The sequence below is a fragment of the Engraulis encrasicolus genome, chromosome 6 (assembly GCF_034702125.1).
Source record: "Engraulis encrasicolus isolate BLACKSEA-1 chromosome 6, IST_EnEncr_1.0, whole genome shotgun sequence".
Taxonomy (NCBI): domain Eukaryota; kingdom Metazoa; phylum Chordata; class Actinopteri; order Clupeiformes; family Engraulidae; genus Engraulis; species Engraulis encrasicolus.
Window position 1 is genome coordinate 17,727,391 of NC_085862.1, and position 17,500 is coordinate 17,744,890.

Below are 17,500 nucleotides of genomic sequence, written 5' to 3' on the forward strand. Positions count from 1 at the left end.
GAATCTGCACATACCAGGCTGCTTTCATGGCAATGGCATGACCAAATGGGACAATGGGGCAGCCTGGCATGGAGGGGGCCCCTGCGAGTGGGCACAGCGAGTGTCCATGCCCAAGAGGACAGAGGCCCTTTTGTAGACACACAGCAACAGTATGGAGAAGCGAATCGGCAGCTGCCTCTCTTTTCCTTTCTTTCACTCTTTCCTTCTTTATCGCCTGACGTATTCTCATTTCTTCACTCTTGCTTTCACATTGTCTTAGGGCTGTAATGCCTCTACTCATTCAGCTTTACACTTTCTGTTCTCTCTCTCTCTTCTCCGTTCCACGCTTGCTTTCCGTATTCCAGTTATTCCTCCCCTCCATCCACACCCTCCCCCCCCCCTTCTTTTTTTATCTTCCTCCACTCTCCCAATTCAATTTCTCACTCATTTTACTCGGTCTGTATTTGCATCATAATCTGGCCTTGGGCGCCAGTGGGTGGGGTGTGTGTGTGTGTGTGTGTGTGTGTGTGTGTGTGTGTGTGTGTGTGTGTGTGTGTGTGTGTGCGTGCGTGCGTGTGTGTGTGTGTGTGTGTGTGTGTGTGTGTGTGTGTGTGTGTGTGTGTGTGTGTGTGTGTGTGTGTGTGTGTGTGCGTGCGTGCGTGTGTGTTTGATGAGGGGGTGGGAGGGGGGCTGATGGGAATTTCTGAGGCCCTCATAAACTGTTTGCTCTCTGGCTTTCCCCGGTCCACAGGGACCTTTGTTTGCGTACGGGCCTGCAAATTCCATTAGTGTCGGGGCTGCCATTGTGGGCCCACAGTCACAAGCAAATTAGTATGGGTGACACGGCTTCCTTAAGAAGTGGCTTACCGCCTCAGAGAAATGCGTTTGAATTGGTCGCGACGCTACAAAATTCTCGCAATGTTATTAGCTGATGTGAATTTAATGGTGTGGAAGTGCCAGTAAACAACTGTTTTGAACTGTGTGTGTGTGTGTGAGAAAGAGAGAGTGTGTGAGAGAGAGAAAGCGAAAGAGAAAGAGGTATTGAGGGAAGGGAAGGAGGGATGTTGAGGGGGAGGAAAAACTTGGAGAATTTACATAGCCCTTCAGGGATGTGTTGACCTCCACGCCTGCCCTCGTGATGTGGGTTTGAACTGGCTAACCCCCAGTCACTTAAACACACTGCACACTCACCCCTCACCACACCTCCCAGCCTTCCCAGACAGAGCAAAGAAAGAAGAAGGAGGAGAGAGAGAGAGAGAGAGAGAGAGAGAAAGAGAGAGAGAAGGTGCGTGTGTGTGTGTGTGTGTCTGTAGAGGAGGGAGAGAGAGTAGTATTGGAAAAGATATAGGGAGGGAGAAGATAGAGAGCGTGGGGAAGGGATGTATGTTGAAGAAGTGAAGAAGGAAGGGAGAGAGGGAGGAAGAAAGGGAGAGGAGGGGTGGGGTAGGGTCGGGACTCCAGGGGGGGAAAGCTCCCTGACACGCCAAAATCTTGTATTTATCCAGGTGTCTGGTGCTGCTCGCTCCCCTGTCTATAGCACTTGGAGCTGGGCAGCACCCAAACTAACCCCACCCCAGCCCAGCTAGCCCCAACCCAGCAAGCCCCAACCCCAGTCTGGTCTGTCCCAGCTGTCCAAATGAAGGGAGGATGTGGAGAACAGAGAGAGAGGAAGAGAGGAGGTCATGGGGGCGCGTGTATAGTTTGATGTGGAGGGGGATTTCAGCCAGGTTGATCTGAAGTACCTGAGACAGCATCCTGGATCTCAATCTTCCCAGGCACAGCAGCAGTAAGGGGGGGAAAGTGAAGCATTGGTGAATCAGACTCCGCGGCAGGTGGTGGAGGGGTGAAAGTGAAAAGTTGAAGGGTGAATCATTAGGCAGCTATAGGCTTTCTCACTCTCACTCTCACCTCTCACTCTTTTCGCCTTTGCACCATTTGCATTCACAAAAGCCCTTCAAATGAAGTGAGAGAGGAGTCTTGGCTACACTACTCTACACACCGCTGATAGACACATGTTTGTTCTCTGTGAAATCGTTGGAAGTGTTGCTTTGACAACCAGGCTCAATGTACTCGCTGCCAGTTAAGTACAGTATGTGTGGTTTGCAAACATAGTGAGTTGATCGACAGGTATTTCCTTGATAGGTTTTTAGTGCTTGTTTTTGAAGTAGTGTGTTGTTGCCCAACCCTGAGGAGCAGTATTGGCAGCAGCATGTTTGAACTTGGCCATGGTTTGGTTTTTCCTGTCCTGTGAGTATCACCTGAGTTTACGGCAGTTGGATGGTATTGCTTACACGGTAATTGGTTGGCAATGTCGAAAAGAGATTGCTCACTGCTTACACGATTCTCATAAACGCATATGTACGCACCCACGCATGCATCCATGTCTGTGTGTTTGTGTGTGTACGTCTACTCTGTGCTATGTGCTGGTTATGGTTTAAGTCTGGGGGCTGCCCCTCTGTGTAACCACACACACACACACACACACACACACACACACACACACACACACACACACACACACACACACACACACACACACACACACACACACACACACACACACACACACACACACACACACACACACGCACACACTCACACGCACACACACAACCCTCACCACAACAGTCCAGAAGACCTCGCCTCATATCCCTCCACCAGGAAAAATGTTTCCAAGCGTTTGGGTGGCCGACTATAGCTAGAAAAAAAGAGGCTCAGCAATGTTTTCCTTAGCTATTCACACATTTTACAATCCTTCAAGCCGAGCCTTTGAAAAATTCCCCACCACAATTTCAAAGCACCCTCACCCACCCCCTCCCCATGCCCCCCTCTCCCTCTTGCTTCCACCCTCCACCCTCCACCTCATCCTTTTGCTTTGCTTTTATTTGGAAATATGTGTATTTATTTAGCACGAGAGTCTCGTGACGGCTCATGTGACTTGATGGTAGTTTCTGTGGTGGCAGAGCTGTGTGCGTGCGTGCGTGCGTGTGTGTGTGTGCGTGCACATGATTCCTAATGTGATGTGATGGTACTTTCTCTGGTGGCTGAGACTGAGCTACAGTTTTGGGGCTGTGGGCGTTGCCGTTGGAGATAGGTGACAACTGGGTGTGAGCCCTGGTGCCGATGCCGGGAGCATCTACTGTACGGTAGTCAGTGTGTGTGTGTGTGTGTGGTACGGTAATGCACGTCACTTTATGATTTAATGATTCCAGACAAGTGTTTTGCTGGGACCTCGGAGGCACTTCATCAGAGAGAGAGAGAGAGATGGAGAGAAACTCCCCCTTTAACTTGTCTGAGAGCTTTTTGGAAAGCCACAGGAATGTTTGGCGGGGCTAGGAAACGTGTGGAGGTTCACGTTACGTCTCTGTCTTTCACAAAAAAGACCCAACAACCTCAAAGATTCAGGGATTTGCTACAATCAGTGAGAGCCTGGACTCAAACGGCACCTACTCCACCAGGTGTTAGAGCCACAAACCTATACCACCTGCGGCTTGGGAATGCAGACTCGTTGCGTACAGTGCCTTCAAAAGGCAGATGGCATAGGAGAGTTTAATTCTTTCTCTCTGTCTTTCTCTCTGTGTCTTTGTTTAATCCTCTTATATAGATACAGTAAAAGCGCCAACCCTTCCTCCATTTTGGATTGAATGCGAGCTTGGCTTGAAGTCATTAGTCGCTATTGTTTTAAGGCCCTAAGCCACTTTGTGCTAACAATGGGGGCTGGCGGGTTGTCTCCTTGTTGATGTATATTTGAGGTGTTGGAAAAGGAAGCTGCAATCTTCCCGCTCGGCCTCTTTAAACAAAGCGGCGCAGAAATCAACACTAGGCTAAAGTGTTTGCCTTCGAGACTCAGCTGACAATGTGGGTAAATGTTTGAAAGTGTGGCCAGAGCAAATAAGAGTGTATTCATTAGCAGCAGCTAAGTGTGAATTCAACCTCCCATCTGGCTGTTGACAGTGCACACAAACACTGTGTGTGTGTGTGTGTGTGTGTGTGTGTGTGTGTGTGTGTGTGTGTGTGTGTGTGTGTGTGTGTGTGTGTGTGTGTGTGTGTGTGTGTGTGTGTGTGTGTGTGTGTGTGTGTGTGTGTGTGTGTGTGTGTGTGTGTGTGTGTGTACTGTACTGACTTTGCTGCTGACTGTGTGCTCCTCAGTAGGGAAAAGCTGGGGGGGGGTGCTGAATCCCAAATCCTCACTGTTTTAAAACCGAATTCAGTGGTGATAGCAACAGGGTAGGGATTCACAATTAATTGAATTAGGTATATTAGTTTTCAGTTTGTGTGACAGACAGCGTATTCTTCCTGCAAAATCTTAGACCTGGCCTACTCCTGGAAAAAAGTTGGACATCTACTAAAAAACTAAGCATGAAAGTATGAGTAGCTTCAGTTTTTATTTATGATATATCCTGCACCCCATGTTCTCCTACTATGAAAGGTGTTGTTGATTCCACACTGGTGTTAGTGTTTTTTTTTTTCATTTCATTTACTCATTTTTACTGTTTACTGTGAAGTACATTGTTTTTTGCTCCATGAATTCCGGAATATTTTCCAACAGAACACAGGTAAGTTTCTAGGCAACCGTTGTCTTGTGAATGAGCGGAGTGTGACCCCTCCATCTCTATCGCCCCCCTTTTTTTTCTCTCGGGGGCGTATTGTTGTGTTTCCCGCCATGCAGTCATGCTCCCCACCCTCGTGCTGCACAAGACGGCGGCGGTTGCGCCGTACAAGCGGGGGTTCTACTGCTCCGACGACAGCATCCGCTACACGTTCAAAAGCAGCACCGTGCCCTCCTCCGTACTGGTGGCGGTGGGGATCCTACTGCCCACCATCTCCGTAAGTGGAAAGCCTCCACGCCGGGAAAACGCAGAAAATGCACGCCACGGCACGCCACGCCACACAACGCAACGCAACGCACGCACGACGCCCAGCCTCTCCCTGCCCGGCACGGGCCCCATGCAGCAGACCAACCGCCATGACATGGGAACCAGGAGAGGAGGTCGGAGAGGTCAGCCGTGGACTCCACATAGATAGTAAGGGGTCAGATGGTTGCCCCTCTACAATAAGCACAGACCTCGACACCACATTATCAGACATTTTCGACAGCATGGTGGTAGAGTTGATGTTTAGGATAAATTAGCCTGGAGCAACTGAAAAACGACGATGGGAAAACATGTTAGCTTGCAGAAGACGAAGTTATTACGGATGTGGCTATGAAATTAGCCCTGAACCACACAGAATTTATTTTGATCTTGCATCTTCTGGGCAACCATCGCTCCTGTGGTGTAATACAGTGGCCCACTGCTGACCTTCGCCCTCTCCCAGGTATCCCACCGTCCCTTGCGGCTGCTGCGTGTGTGTGCGTCCCGCTCACGTGTGTGCGCTGACCCGCCACGCCCTGCGCCCCTCGTCCTTGTCCCCTCCACGTCCTCCCCCTCCCCTCCCGTTCCCCTCGTTTGTGTCTTTGTTACTGACCTGGAACCTTGTTGTCTCCTCTCTCTCTCTCTGTCTCTCTCTCTCTCTCTCTTCTCCTCTGTGTCTTCCCGCTGTAGCTGGCCTGCCTTTCCTGATTATTGAAACTAGCACTATCCAGCCCTACCAGCGTGGCTTTTACTGCGACGACGAGTCCATCAAGTACCCGTACAAAAACGGAGACACCATAAGCGACGCCGTGCTTTGCGCCGCTGGCATTCTCATTGCCATCCTTTCTGTAAGTTTCACAGTAAGACACTTCTGTTCTTGTTCTTTTGGGGGAGGGTGCCGTCCCCCCAAAACCCGGTGTCCCTCCTCCTCCTCCTCCTCCTCCTTTTACAACCCTTCAAGTGTTGTCATCAGTCATCATCATCATCATCATGTGCGGAGTAGTCTCAACATAACTATCCCCAACCCACACGCCACCCCAAAAAATGTACTGCCTAGAGTCCCCCAATTGAAAAAAAGCAAAAGGGAAAACAAAACCAACTCTTGAGGCTGTTAAAAAAAACTCCACTCACTGTCGTTGAATGAGGGGAAGTTATTACTATAGTCCAGAAGCACAACAGGTTCCTTGGTCTGGTCGAGAGGTCTCACGCTATTGCTGCTTTCCCTTCACGGTGCATGTGGTGTGTGTGTACGTGCATGTGTGTGTGCATGTGTGTGTGTGCATGCATGGTTGTGCATGTGATGTGAGTGTGAGTTTTGCATGCGTTTTGTTGCCTTCACGTTTTTATTTTATTTTATTTTATTTTGCTGCCTCTTCTTCAGGTGCCTTAAGGGCTGTCTAAAGATTGTCATTGTCACCACATGCACGTTCAGACACAACAGCAAATGCACTTTAGCAGCGAGCGACACCCATAGCCTCAGTCCCCAGACACACCACCACACACAATGTGTCCTTTTACATTGCTAAGCCTATTGAGCTCAAGTGATGAGCTAAAATCAAAAGCATGTGTGGGTCCTTCAGACGGTCCTATGCCCCCCCAGTATAAAACTGCCTCTGACAGCAAACGGTGCCATGAAAAAGAGACGACAAGAGTCGACACACCAAAAGAGAAGGCAAAAAAGTAAAAGAATCAATAAACCAAAAGAAAAACCCATCAGTGAGGGAGGGAGAGTCGAACATCTTAAACAGTACTTTATTTCCAACTAGCTGTCTGGACCATCATCAGTGCTCGGCGCAGTTCACCCACGTCCCCCAGAGCAGAGCCTGAGCGATGTGCCTGTAAACAGATATCCATTTGCTGTGCCCCTCCGACGTGAATTTGGGAATGGAATAAGGATTAAGCCGTGAAGCCTGAGGGTAGTAGTAGGGGTGGTGGTGGTAGTGGAGGGGGGGTGTGGTGCTATGTGGCAGACTGCCCCCCCCCCCCCCCCCCCACCCCCCTCTTGACCTAAACCAATGACGGGCACAACTCCAAGCCCATCCCTTTAGTCTACGCCGTAAACTATTGGGGGGGGGGGGCTATGTGGCAGAGAGCCCCGAGCCCTCTAGTGTACGCCATATAAAAAAGCCGAACACGGCACGGCAGAGGCGCTTCTGACGATGCCGACAACACAGCAGGATGGGGGTAGGCAGGCACTTCTACACAGCTCAGCACTTCTACTTATTGGAACCAGGGCGCTGTGTGTGTGTGTGTGTGTGTGTGCGTGTGTGCGCGTGCCTGTGTGTGATTTTGCTGGAGCGTCCTACACAGCTGGGCTCAATTAGTAATGTCTCCAATCCAATTCCAAGTCTCAATGTACACACACACACACACACACACACACACACACACACACACACACACACACACACACACACACACACACACACACACACACACACACACACACACACACACACACACACACACACACAGACACACACACACACACACGTCTGCTCCTGCCCCCTCACCGTAGTCCACACACGCACACGCATACTATAAGAAACCCACGTCCCCCCCTTACTCTTCAACATATCACCACCATGCACCTCAAAGTGTGGTGTGTGGCGGTTCCCTGCTCTGGAGAGACGCAAGAGAGGACTGTCTCCCGTCTCTCCTCCCCTCCCTCTATTAGCCCGCGTCTACCCTGCCGTGCCGTGATGGAAAGTGTGTACGAGACGGAAAAGATGCAAACACACTCCACTTCAAATAGTCCAAACCTCATCCTCGCTCAGTCTCAATCAGGCTCCCCTCCAGCTGCCCAGTATCTGCCAAAACAAACGTTCCCCTCCCTTCTTCCACTTAAGACTTCACTGGAACATGAACCGCTAAAGAAAATAATTCTCCAGAGAGGAGACTCTCAGAAACTTCACACAGACACGTCGGAGAAAAGTATGAAGATAAATAAAAGTAAAATAATAAAATAAAATACCTGCCACATATTTGTCCAGCCAATCCAGTAAATCTTTTTAATCCTTAGCTAGATGAGGTCATTTGTGAAGTTGAGAGCATGGGTAGAACTGATACATGGCATGACTTCTACTCCAGTTTTTTCTGCCTCTGGTGGTGACACATAGAGTGAGTGAACATAGCAGAGCTGGGGTCCGCAGTAGCCCAATGGTTATTGGAGTAGTCTTACGATCAGAGGGTTGCAGGTTCAAATCCCACTTGCCCTCTCCCTACACCTCCATCCATGGCTGAACAGCTCTTGAGCAAGGCTCCGAACCCCACATTGCTTCAGGGACTGTAGCCAATACCCTGTAAAATAATTAAGTAGCTTTGGATAAAGGCGTCCGCTAAATGTGATGTACACACTTGCTTGGGAATCGTAGCTGCATATCCATCCAGGCAAATGGCATCTTCCTTCCTCTGGCGAGAGCTCGCTTCATCTTCTCATCTCCCATCTCTCCATCGGTTATAATGGACAGTATGTTAGCGATTAGCCAGTAGCAGCAGAGCCTGTAGAGACTCTTCATCCTCCTCCTCATCATCATCATCCTCACTCCTTAGGAGAGGCAGGCCATGCTCACTTCACTCTCTCTCTTTATCTCTCTCATGATCATTCGTGCTCCCATGATCCGCCCTTATGATCTCTCTCTTTCTCTCTCGCTCTCTACCTCTCTCTCTCGCTCTCTACCTCTATTGCTCCTTCTATCCATCTCTCTGCTCTCCATCTCTTCTTTTTGTCATACTGACCCCGAGTGCTGATTTGATTTGTGGTGTTTTGCATGCCCTTCTAATCCCGTGGTGGTGGTGGTGGTGACCTGATGAATCCAAACCAGCATGCCCTTCTGCCAAGACCTTTGGTGTTTCCGTGAGATCACTTTGACAATGATTTCTGTCCCTCTGTCTTCCTGTGATTTGGGCTTCTGTGTGGTGGTTGTGGGCTTTGTGTGTATACTGTAGTTCAAATGAAAATAAGCTCCTCCGTATTTATTTGTTGACAATGATGGGCAACTTGGATTTGATTCCTAAGTGTACAATCCAGGGCCACATATTCCAATTGGACCGGTAAAAGTATTTTAGAATATATGGCACTGGATTGTAGCTTCTGAATACAGGGGAGTATTTTAACTTGATTCAGCTGTACACCAGCTAAAGTTAACCTTGAGGTAGTGGTGAATCATCTAATGCAGTGGTTCCCAACCTATGGGTCGGGACCCACCTTATGGGTCGCCAAAGATCCACAGGGGGTCGCGGAGCCCTCTTGATTTTAAGGGGTTTCATTTTAAATATAGCCCATGTTGAATAAAAGACAAAGCGTTTAACTATTAATGCATAGAAGCAACACATTGCAAGTGCTACATTAAACATTTACTCTATATTTGACCATAGACGAATTGAGGAATAAAATAACTAAAATTAGTTTTCGCAGGAAACAGAGGGCATCTTGTGACTCCGTCTCGTGCGGGCGCTCGCGTGGTTGGGTCACCAAAGCTTACAATAGTAAAAACATGGGTCCCTTAAGAAAAAGGTTGGGAACCACTGATCTAATGGCTCCAACTGAACTAAATGACACCTAGGTTATCCATCATCAGTTTGCCACTTCTTGTAGGTTAACTGAACCAGGTTTATCCATGTTCTTGGAACACCTCCCCCTGGACTCAGAAGCCTACAAATCTAGTACCACTTATTCCAAAAGACTTGGCTTTAAGCTGTCCAAATAGACCTATTGGACAGGTCTTTCGGAATACTGTATGTGGCACTGGGTCATGGCCTCGGAATCCAGGTTGCCCACCACTGCTTGTTGTGACGTGGTGTGGAGCATTAACCGTGTGGGTCCGTCCCTCCACTCGTGTCTCTCCCAGATCATTATCGGTGAATGCTACCGGATCTGCTACCTGAGCGAGGGCTCCAAGTCCTTCGTGGGCAACCCGTACGTGTCGGCACTCTACAAGCAGGTGGGCGTGTTCATCTTCGGCTGCGCCGTCAGCCAGTCGTTCACAGACATCGCCAAGGTGTCGGTGGGCCGCATGCGTCCTCACTTCCTGGACGTGTGTAAGCCAAACTACGCCCTCATCAACTGCTCGCTGGGCTACATCACGGACTACGAGTGCACAGGCATCGACAGCAAAGTGCAAGAAGCCAGGTGAGCGAAAACGTCTCATCATACTCTATGTGCATGCTCACACACACACACACACACACACACACACACACACACACACACACACACACACACACACACACACACACACACACACACACACACACACACACACACACACACACACACACACACACACACACACACACACACTGTGCAGTGTTATTTTAACAGAGTAAATTTAAATGAATTTGGTGCCAGATTACTCACCAAGTGTTGAATTAACACTGCCTTTGATACTGTGTAGATATTATACTGTGTGGAGTTGATATATTACATTTGGTACATTTCATTTATTTTATTTCATTTTTTTTGCAGGAAATCATTCTTCTCTGGCCATGCCTCCTTTTCAATGTTTACGATGCTCTACTTGGCAGTAAGTACATAAACACACACACACACACACACACACACACACACACACACACACACACACACACACACACACACACACACACACACACACACACACACACACACACACACACACACACACACACACACACACACACACACACACACACACACACACACACCACGGCTGACTTCACTGTAATGTAATGTGTGTAATATGTCTGCTCCCTGTCTCGTGTGGATACACTCCACCTGCTTTCATTTGGGCAGCTGTGGAGACATTCTCTTCCCTTTCACTCCCCCCTTCCTCTCCCTTACCCCTCCCTTCCCTTCCCTTCTCTACTCGATCCCTTCAGGTCTCTTTTTGCCCCCCCCCTCTCTCTCTTTCTTCTCTCTCACTTTCTCTCCACCACCCCTCCCTCCACCTCCTCCTCCACCTCCTCCACCACCTTCTCTCTTGCCTCTCACTCTTCTCTCAGGGTGGGTATTGGCAGAGTTCTTCACTCTTCTTTTCTCCCCCTTGACCCTGCCCTTCTCTTCTTCCCCTCCTCCCCTCTTTCCTGCCCCCACTCACCCTCTCTTTTGCTTCTCACTCACTCTACTACACCATCCCTCCATTTCTACTCCCCCTTCTCTGTCTTTCCTCTCACTCTCTTCTTTTCTCTCCCTTCAATCCCTCTTCTCCACCATCCCTCCATCTCTCTTGACCACCACTCACTTCTCTCTTTTCTCTCACTCTATCCTTTTCTTCTCACACTCCACTCCCCCTACCCAACTATCTCTCTCTTTCTCTTTCTCTTTCTCTTTCTCTCTCTCTCTCTCTCTCTCTCTCTCTCTCTCTCTCTCTCTCTCTCTCTCTCTCTCTCTCTCTCTCTCTCTCTCTCTCTCTCTCTCTCTCTCTCTCTCTCCCTGCCTATACTTCCCTCTGCCACCTGTTGTGAAGCCTCATCTTGGGCCGTGTCTCCTGAAGCCTCTAGCGTTTCAAACACGCACTAATTAGATGTCCCGCTGTTGACTTCAAACCTCCTCCCTATTTTCTCCTCTCATCCTCTTTCTCTTCTCCCTTCTCTCTTCTTTCTCTCTCCTCTCTATCTCTCTTCGTTTTTCTCTTCTTTTTTTCTGCTGTTGTTGACTGGCCAACACCTCCTCATCCCTACACACATACATTCTCTCCTCTGGTTGCGAAACCAACCAGCCCACCAAGTCACCCGCATCCATAGGCCCCAGATGGCAGCCTGGGCCCCCAGTTGTGTATTTACCCACATGCTTGTTTACCTCAGCCCAGGCAGCTTCACCTTGTTCAGCCCCCCAAGCAGAGAATGTTTTTGGGTCGAGGAGTGAGGCAGGGGTGTTTTGCGGAGAGAGGAAGGGGTGTTTTGAGGAGAGAGGAAGGGGTGTTTTGAAACTTGAAACAGATGTGGCTAAGCTTTGCTCTAGCTCTGAGCGGGCTTATGTCAGTAAAAAAGAGAAAGAAAGAAGAGAGAGTGGGCGAGAAAGAGAAAGGCAGAGAGAGGGAGAGAGAGTGATACATAAGGGGAGTTAAAATGGAGGAAGAGAGTGAGAGAGAGAGAGAGAGAGGGAGAGATGAGAGAAGAGAGTTAGAGAGAGAGAGAGAGAGAGAGAGAGGTGAGGGACGTGAGGGAGAGAGTGAAGGGGCGCGGAAACGCGAGGCTGCCAAGAACGCTGAAAGGCGAGATCCTGGGAAGTGTGAACGGTGGGCCGTGGGTCCTGCAGGACCCTCAGCAGAAATAACCAACCAAGCGGCCGGACGGCCTGCGAAGGCTCAAACTGCATCGCCCCTAATACTCACTGAGACGCAATTAAACTAATGTGCGACCCTCTGACAGCTCCTGTGCCTCCGGCCCGGCCCAAAGCTAGCTGGGCCACTGGCCCGGACTATAGAAGTGCTCCTCCATTTGCCATAAGTGCGACCCAGAAGCCAAAGTGTTAATCTGGCACAGTGACACATGGAGAGAATCTCCTCCTCTACTTTGGACTGCTGTCACACGCCAGTTGCCTGGGTATATGGAAAAGAATGAAGTTAAGACCCCCTATCTCCCCTCCTCCTCCTCTACCACTCTCTGTCTCTCTCTATATTATTCCTTCACTCTATCTCTCTCTACATCTCTTGATTGCTCTCCTTCTCTCTGGGCGAAGTGGTTTCTGGCTCGGTGCTGAGGTAATCCTTTGTGTGTCCTCCAGAGTCCCCTCGGGCAGGCCCAGGCCTCTCCCATGCCCCTGCCTCTGTCCCCCCTGTCCCCTTGTCCCTCTTTGCCCCTGTCAATCTGTCCCCCATGTCTCTCTGTCCTTCCATCAATGGGCCAGACCCTCATCAGATGCTGATGTTCAGCCAGTGACTCAAACCGCCAGAGAAGATTCAGTGGACAGGCAAGAGAAGAGAGAGAGAGAGAGAGAGAGAGAGAGAGAGAGAGAGAGAGAGAGAGAGAGAGAGAGAGAGAGAGAGAGAGAGAGAGAGAGAGAGAGAGAGAGAGAGAGAGAGAGAGAGAGAGAGAATAAATGAAGGGATTTGAAATGGCAGAATGAAAGTACTGAAAGGAGGGATTGAAAGAGAGATAATGTTGAATTCTTGGCTGATGCCTTGAGCGTCAATTAGAGCGGCATAATAGAGTTCCCCGATGACACCGCCAACAGAAGCCTCTTTCTTCTAGTGCCGCTCCTGTCATGCCTTGGCTTTTCCCCTGGCTTTCACTCTCAACAAATTAATCTGCTGTTATGTCTGTGTGGGTATAATACAATTTCCAGTCTTTGTTTGCTCAATCGTTTAGTGTGGTGCCTGCGTGTATGTGTATCAGTTTATCAGAAATAGGGGCCAGCTGTGCTCATAGAAGTTTACATTGAGATTACGGCATACGTAATGCTACCAGCATTATGAAGCAACATTCACCAGACAAACCCCTAGCATAATAGTAATAGAATGACCATCTGCACAGCCTCACGCAAAGGGTTTTTCCCGAATGTTCCCGAGCGAGGGCTGTGGGTGACTTGTCTTTATGGCCAAACTTAATTTTCCCAACTTCAGGCTTTATTTGCGGCGGCAATGTTTCGTGTGGGTGGGACGGGTGCACTTGTATTTCATCCCATTTCACCAATTTACCGCTCTGGAGTCTTGCTAAGTGGGCGTCTGTATTGAGTTAGGCCCTGTTACTTTGTTAACATGGGGGGTCTGGCTGGGCTACGTGACCTCACACCACACCGCTCCGTTATGTAACACTGTAGTCTGGTGACTGTGTGGTGGCACACACAAGGACAGAGATGTTAGACAGGCACAGTGGTCAGTGGAATGGCTGCCCATTTAGGTCAGTTGTATGTTGTGTGTTGTGTGTGGGTCACAAGCAGTGGTGTAGTCTACGTAGAACACGGGTATACGGAGTATACCCACTTCTAAATTTCAGGGATTTCAGTATACCCACTTAAAATAGATTGATCCATTGTTTTGAATAGCACAAATATATACAGTATACCCACTTCAAAAAATGCTCAAATATACAGTATATCCACCATAAAAAAGTAGACTACACCACTGGTCACAAGCAGATATTGGGCATGGTGGTCAACGAGGTGACTGGCCAATGTGGCTGTGTTGTGTTGTATTGCAGTCTGTCAAATGGGTGACACAAGGTCAGGGACATTGGGCACAGTGGCCAGTGGTGTGGGATTGGCAACGGTGTGCATGTGTTGTGTTGTGCTGAACTGTGTTGTGTTTTGCTTTGGTTTGGTTTACTGCACTGTGAATTTGAGGACAGAGGGTCACGAGAAAGGGCACGGATGGTGTTAGTCATGGTGGCCAGTTGTGTGGCATATGGTCTATGTGAGCTACGTGCACGACACGCGTTGCATCGTACCACACTTTGCAGTATCATAATAATAATAATAATAATAATTGTATTTGTATAGCACTGTGTCATACAAGGCATGTAACTCAAAGTGCTTAACAAATGGGAAAAAACATCATTGTTAGAGATGGATTTGAAAGGAGAGGTATAGAGGAGAGGCAGAAATAGCAGGAAGGCAGAGGAAGAAGAGATAGATAGAGATTGTAGAGTCATAAGGTCAATGTAGGTTAGGACCAGGATTCTTAGATGCGTAAGGCCCATAGTGTCTGGGCCTAGCATAAGTCATAGATTGTATTGGATGGATTATAGTATTTACATGGCATTGCACTTAGCTGACTTGCTATTATAAGTACAGGGTATTGGTTACGGTCCCTGGAGCAGTGTGGCGTTAGGCGCCTTGTTTGAGGGCACTTTAGCCATGGTGTGAAGTTTAGGGAGTGGAAGGGTGGGATGTGAACCTGCGACCCTCTGATCTAAACCCCATCGCCTTAACCATTAGGCCACGGCTGGCCCCAATTTGGCTTTGCTTTTCTGTGTTTTACTATGGAGTTACTGTAGACGGCAGCTGCACAGGGGGCCATTCTGAGGACATGGATGATGTTAGTCATGGTGGCCAATGGTCAGCATGGTCAGTTGTGTGGGCGGCCATGTTTTGCATTGCATTGCATTGCATTACACTGCACCGTGTTTTGCTTAGCTTTGCTATGATGTGAAGTTACAGTAAGTGGAGGCCAGCTGCAGTACATGGGGCGAGCCTGTGGACGCAGCAGCCAGCCATCCAGGCATGCTAGCCAGGCATGCTGTTGGGTATTTCCCGGCCCCTGGGTAACCCCTGGTCCCTGACAGCTCTGGAGCTCTATACTCTACTACTACTACTACACACAGCACGCACACACACACAGCACACACACGCACACACACACAGCACACACGCACACGGCATACACAGCATACACAGCCTCTGGTTTGGCTGCCTTCAGGGAGAGCAGGATGGAGAGGGAGGGGGTGAGGGTTTGGTGTGGTGGTGGTGGTGAGTAGTGTGTGTGTGTGTGTGTGTGTGTGTGTGTGTGTGTGTGTGTGTGTGTGTGTGTGTGTGTGTGTGTGTGTGTGTGTGTGTGTGTGTGTGTGTTGGGAGTGCGGGGATGTGTGTGTGTGTGTGGGAGTGCTTCTCCAGAGTGTCTCTGTAGTGGCCAAACCACGCGGTGACACATGAACCGCGTCTACGGCGGAGCTTTCCAGCCACACCATGGCAACAGGAGAACAGCCAGCGCAGAGCAGAGCAGAACAGCCACCACTACTGGACCGCACTACAGCCAGAACAGAGAGGGAAAGACATGAAACACAGAGGAGAAGAGGAGAAGAGAAGCCAAGAGGAGAGAATAGGAGAGGAGAGGAGAGAAGAGAAGAGAAGAAGATAGGAGAGAATAGGAGAGGAGAGGAGGGGAGAGGAGAGGGAGAAGAGAAGAGAAGAGAAGAGAAGAGAAGAGAAGAGAGGAGAGGAGAGGAGAGGAGAGGACATGAATAGAGAAGAAGGGAGGAGACGAGACAGTCTCAAATCTACAGACATATCAATGGAACGAGAGGACCGAAGCCGGGGAGGGAAATACATTAAAAGGGTATGCCACTATTTTGGGGCTTAATACAGTTAAAATCGTTTACAAAGTCGGTTAAGTGTCTTGTTTTTCATGTTAAGCGTTGTCTTGCTTTAAGACAAGTTAAAAGAGGGAGTATGTAGCTAAGATAGTGAAAAATCAATGGATCACTGTAGCACCTTCATAAACCCCGGCGGTGGCATACCCCTTTAAACACGGACGAAAGAGAAGAGCAGAGAAGAGATGAGACGAGTTGAGAAATGAAGACAGGAGAAGGGAGGGGAAGAGACAGTCTCACAGCTACAGACATACTATATCAACAAGATAGACTTTATAGAATGCAGAAGTGATGGTTCCAGAACAGATTTTGCAGAACAGAGAGGGCGACACGAGAACGATAACAACAGTGGTGCCGTTTGTTTGCTTTCAGGGAAGTGCACATGGTGATGTGAAAGATGTACTGATGTACTGTTCATCACATGTGATACAGTAAGGAAGCACACACACACACACACACACACACACACACACACACACACACACACACACACACACACACACACACACACACACACACACACACACACACACACACACACACACACACACACACACACACACACACACACACACAGTCATTGTGTGAATACGAATATGCAACAGTCGGCACAGTGGGTTGTTGTCTCAGCTGTTGAATATAATGAAATAAGTGAACAAGGATTTCAAAGATGAAGAGGGGAAAAAAGGCAAAATGGAGCACAAAAGAAAAGCGAGATCCAGAGAGAGGAGAGGAGAGGAGAGGAGAGGAGAGGAGAGCAGGGGAGAGGAGAGGAGAGGAGGGGAGAGGAGAGGAGAGGAGGGGAGAGGAGAGGAGAGGAGAGGAGAGGAGAGGAGAGGAGAGGAGAGGAGAGGAGAGGAGAGGAGAGGAGGACAAGACGATCTTTGGAAAGTCTCGGTTGAGGAGAGAAAGGGAAAGAAGAGAAAAGCTGTCGTTAGCAGGCCCCAGTCAGCGGGAGATGGAAGGCTTTGCTGGAACTCACTGGGCTCTAAGGCTGTAACGATACATTAAACCCACGATTCAGTTAGTATCACGATTCATGACCTACGGTTCGATACACCCCACGATTTCACATTTGCAAACATTTTAAAATAAAAGTATGAATAAAAGCTATGGTAGTTTATAGGTAGAATAGGTTACACGAGGCTACAAATAATTTTAAAAGGTTTAAATATAACAATGAGGACAATTTGAAGCTCGGAAGCAATATGACTTCATATCATGTGGTTGTTTTCTTGACTGATGGGTAACAAAATTTTGAAAGGACGTATCACGATACTGACTCTTTGTATCACGATTCAGTATCGTGACTCTATGTATAGCGATTTCTCGGTTCGATACAATATCGTTACAGCCCCACTGGGCTCCGTCTCCATCTGCTCTCCCCCCACTTTGAACTCGCTACACGTTACTGAGTTACAGGCCTCTTCCCGGACACTGGTTTACTTCTCTCTCACACACTTTCTCTCTCTTTTGCTTTCTCTCTTTCTCTTTCTCTCTCTCTCTCTCTCTCTCTCTCTCTCTCTCTCTCTCTCTCTCTCTCTCTCTCTCTCTCTCTTTCTCTCTCTCTCTCATACCATTTCTATATACCCCTGTTTCACTCTCACTCTCTCTGTCTGTCTCTGTGTCTGTCTATTTCACTCACTCCATCCTTCTCCACC

General features: G+C 48.8%; 1 protein-coding gene across 2 annotated transcripts in view; it reads left to right on the top strand.

Moving 5' to 3' along the window:
* The window catches only part of plpp3 (phospholipid phosphatase 3), a 66,690-nt gene that overhangs the window by 28,526 nt on the left and 20,664 nt on the right, over positions 1-17,500 (top strand). The window contains exons 2-4 of one of the 2 annotated variants that reach the window (XM_063200807.1): positions 5,523-5,680; positions 9,683-9,963; positions 10,300-10,357. In XM_063200807.1, the coding sequence (XP_063056877.1) occupies positions 5,523-5,680; positions 9,683-9,963; positions 10,300-10,357 (497 nt within the window). Of the gene's footprint in view, positions 1-4,648; positions 4,807-5,522; positions 5,681-9,682; positions 9,964-10,299; positions 10,358-17,500 lie in introns of both variants that reach the window. The other variant, XM_063200806.1, reaches the window with a different exon arrangement.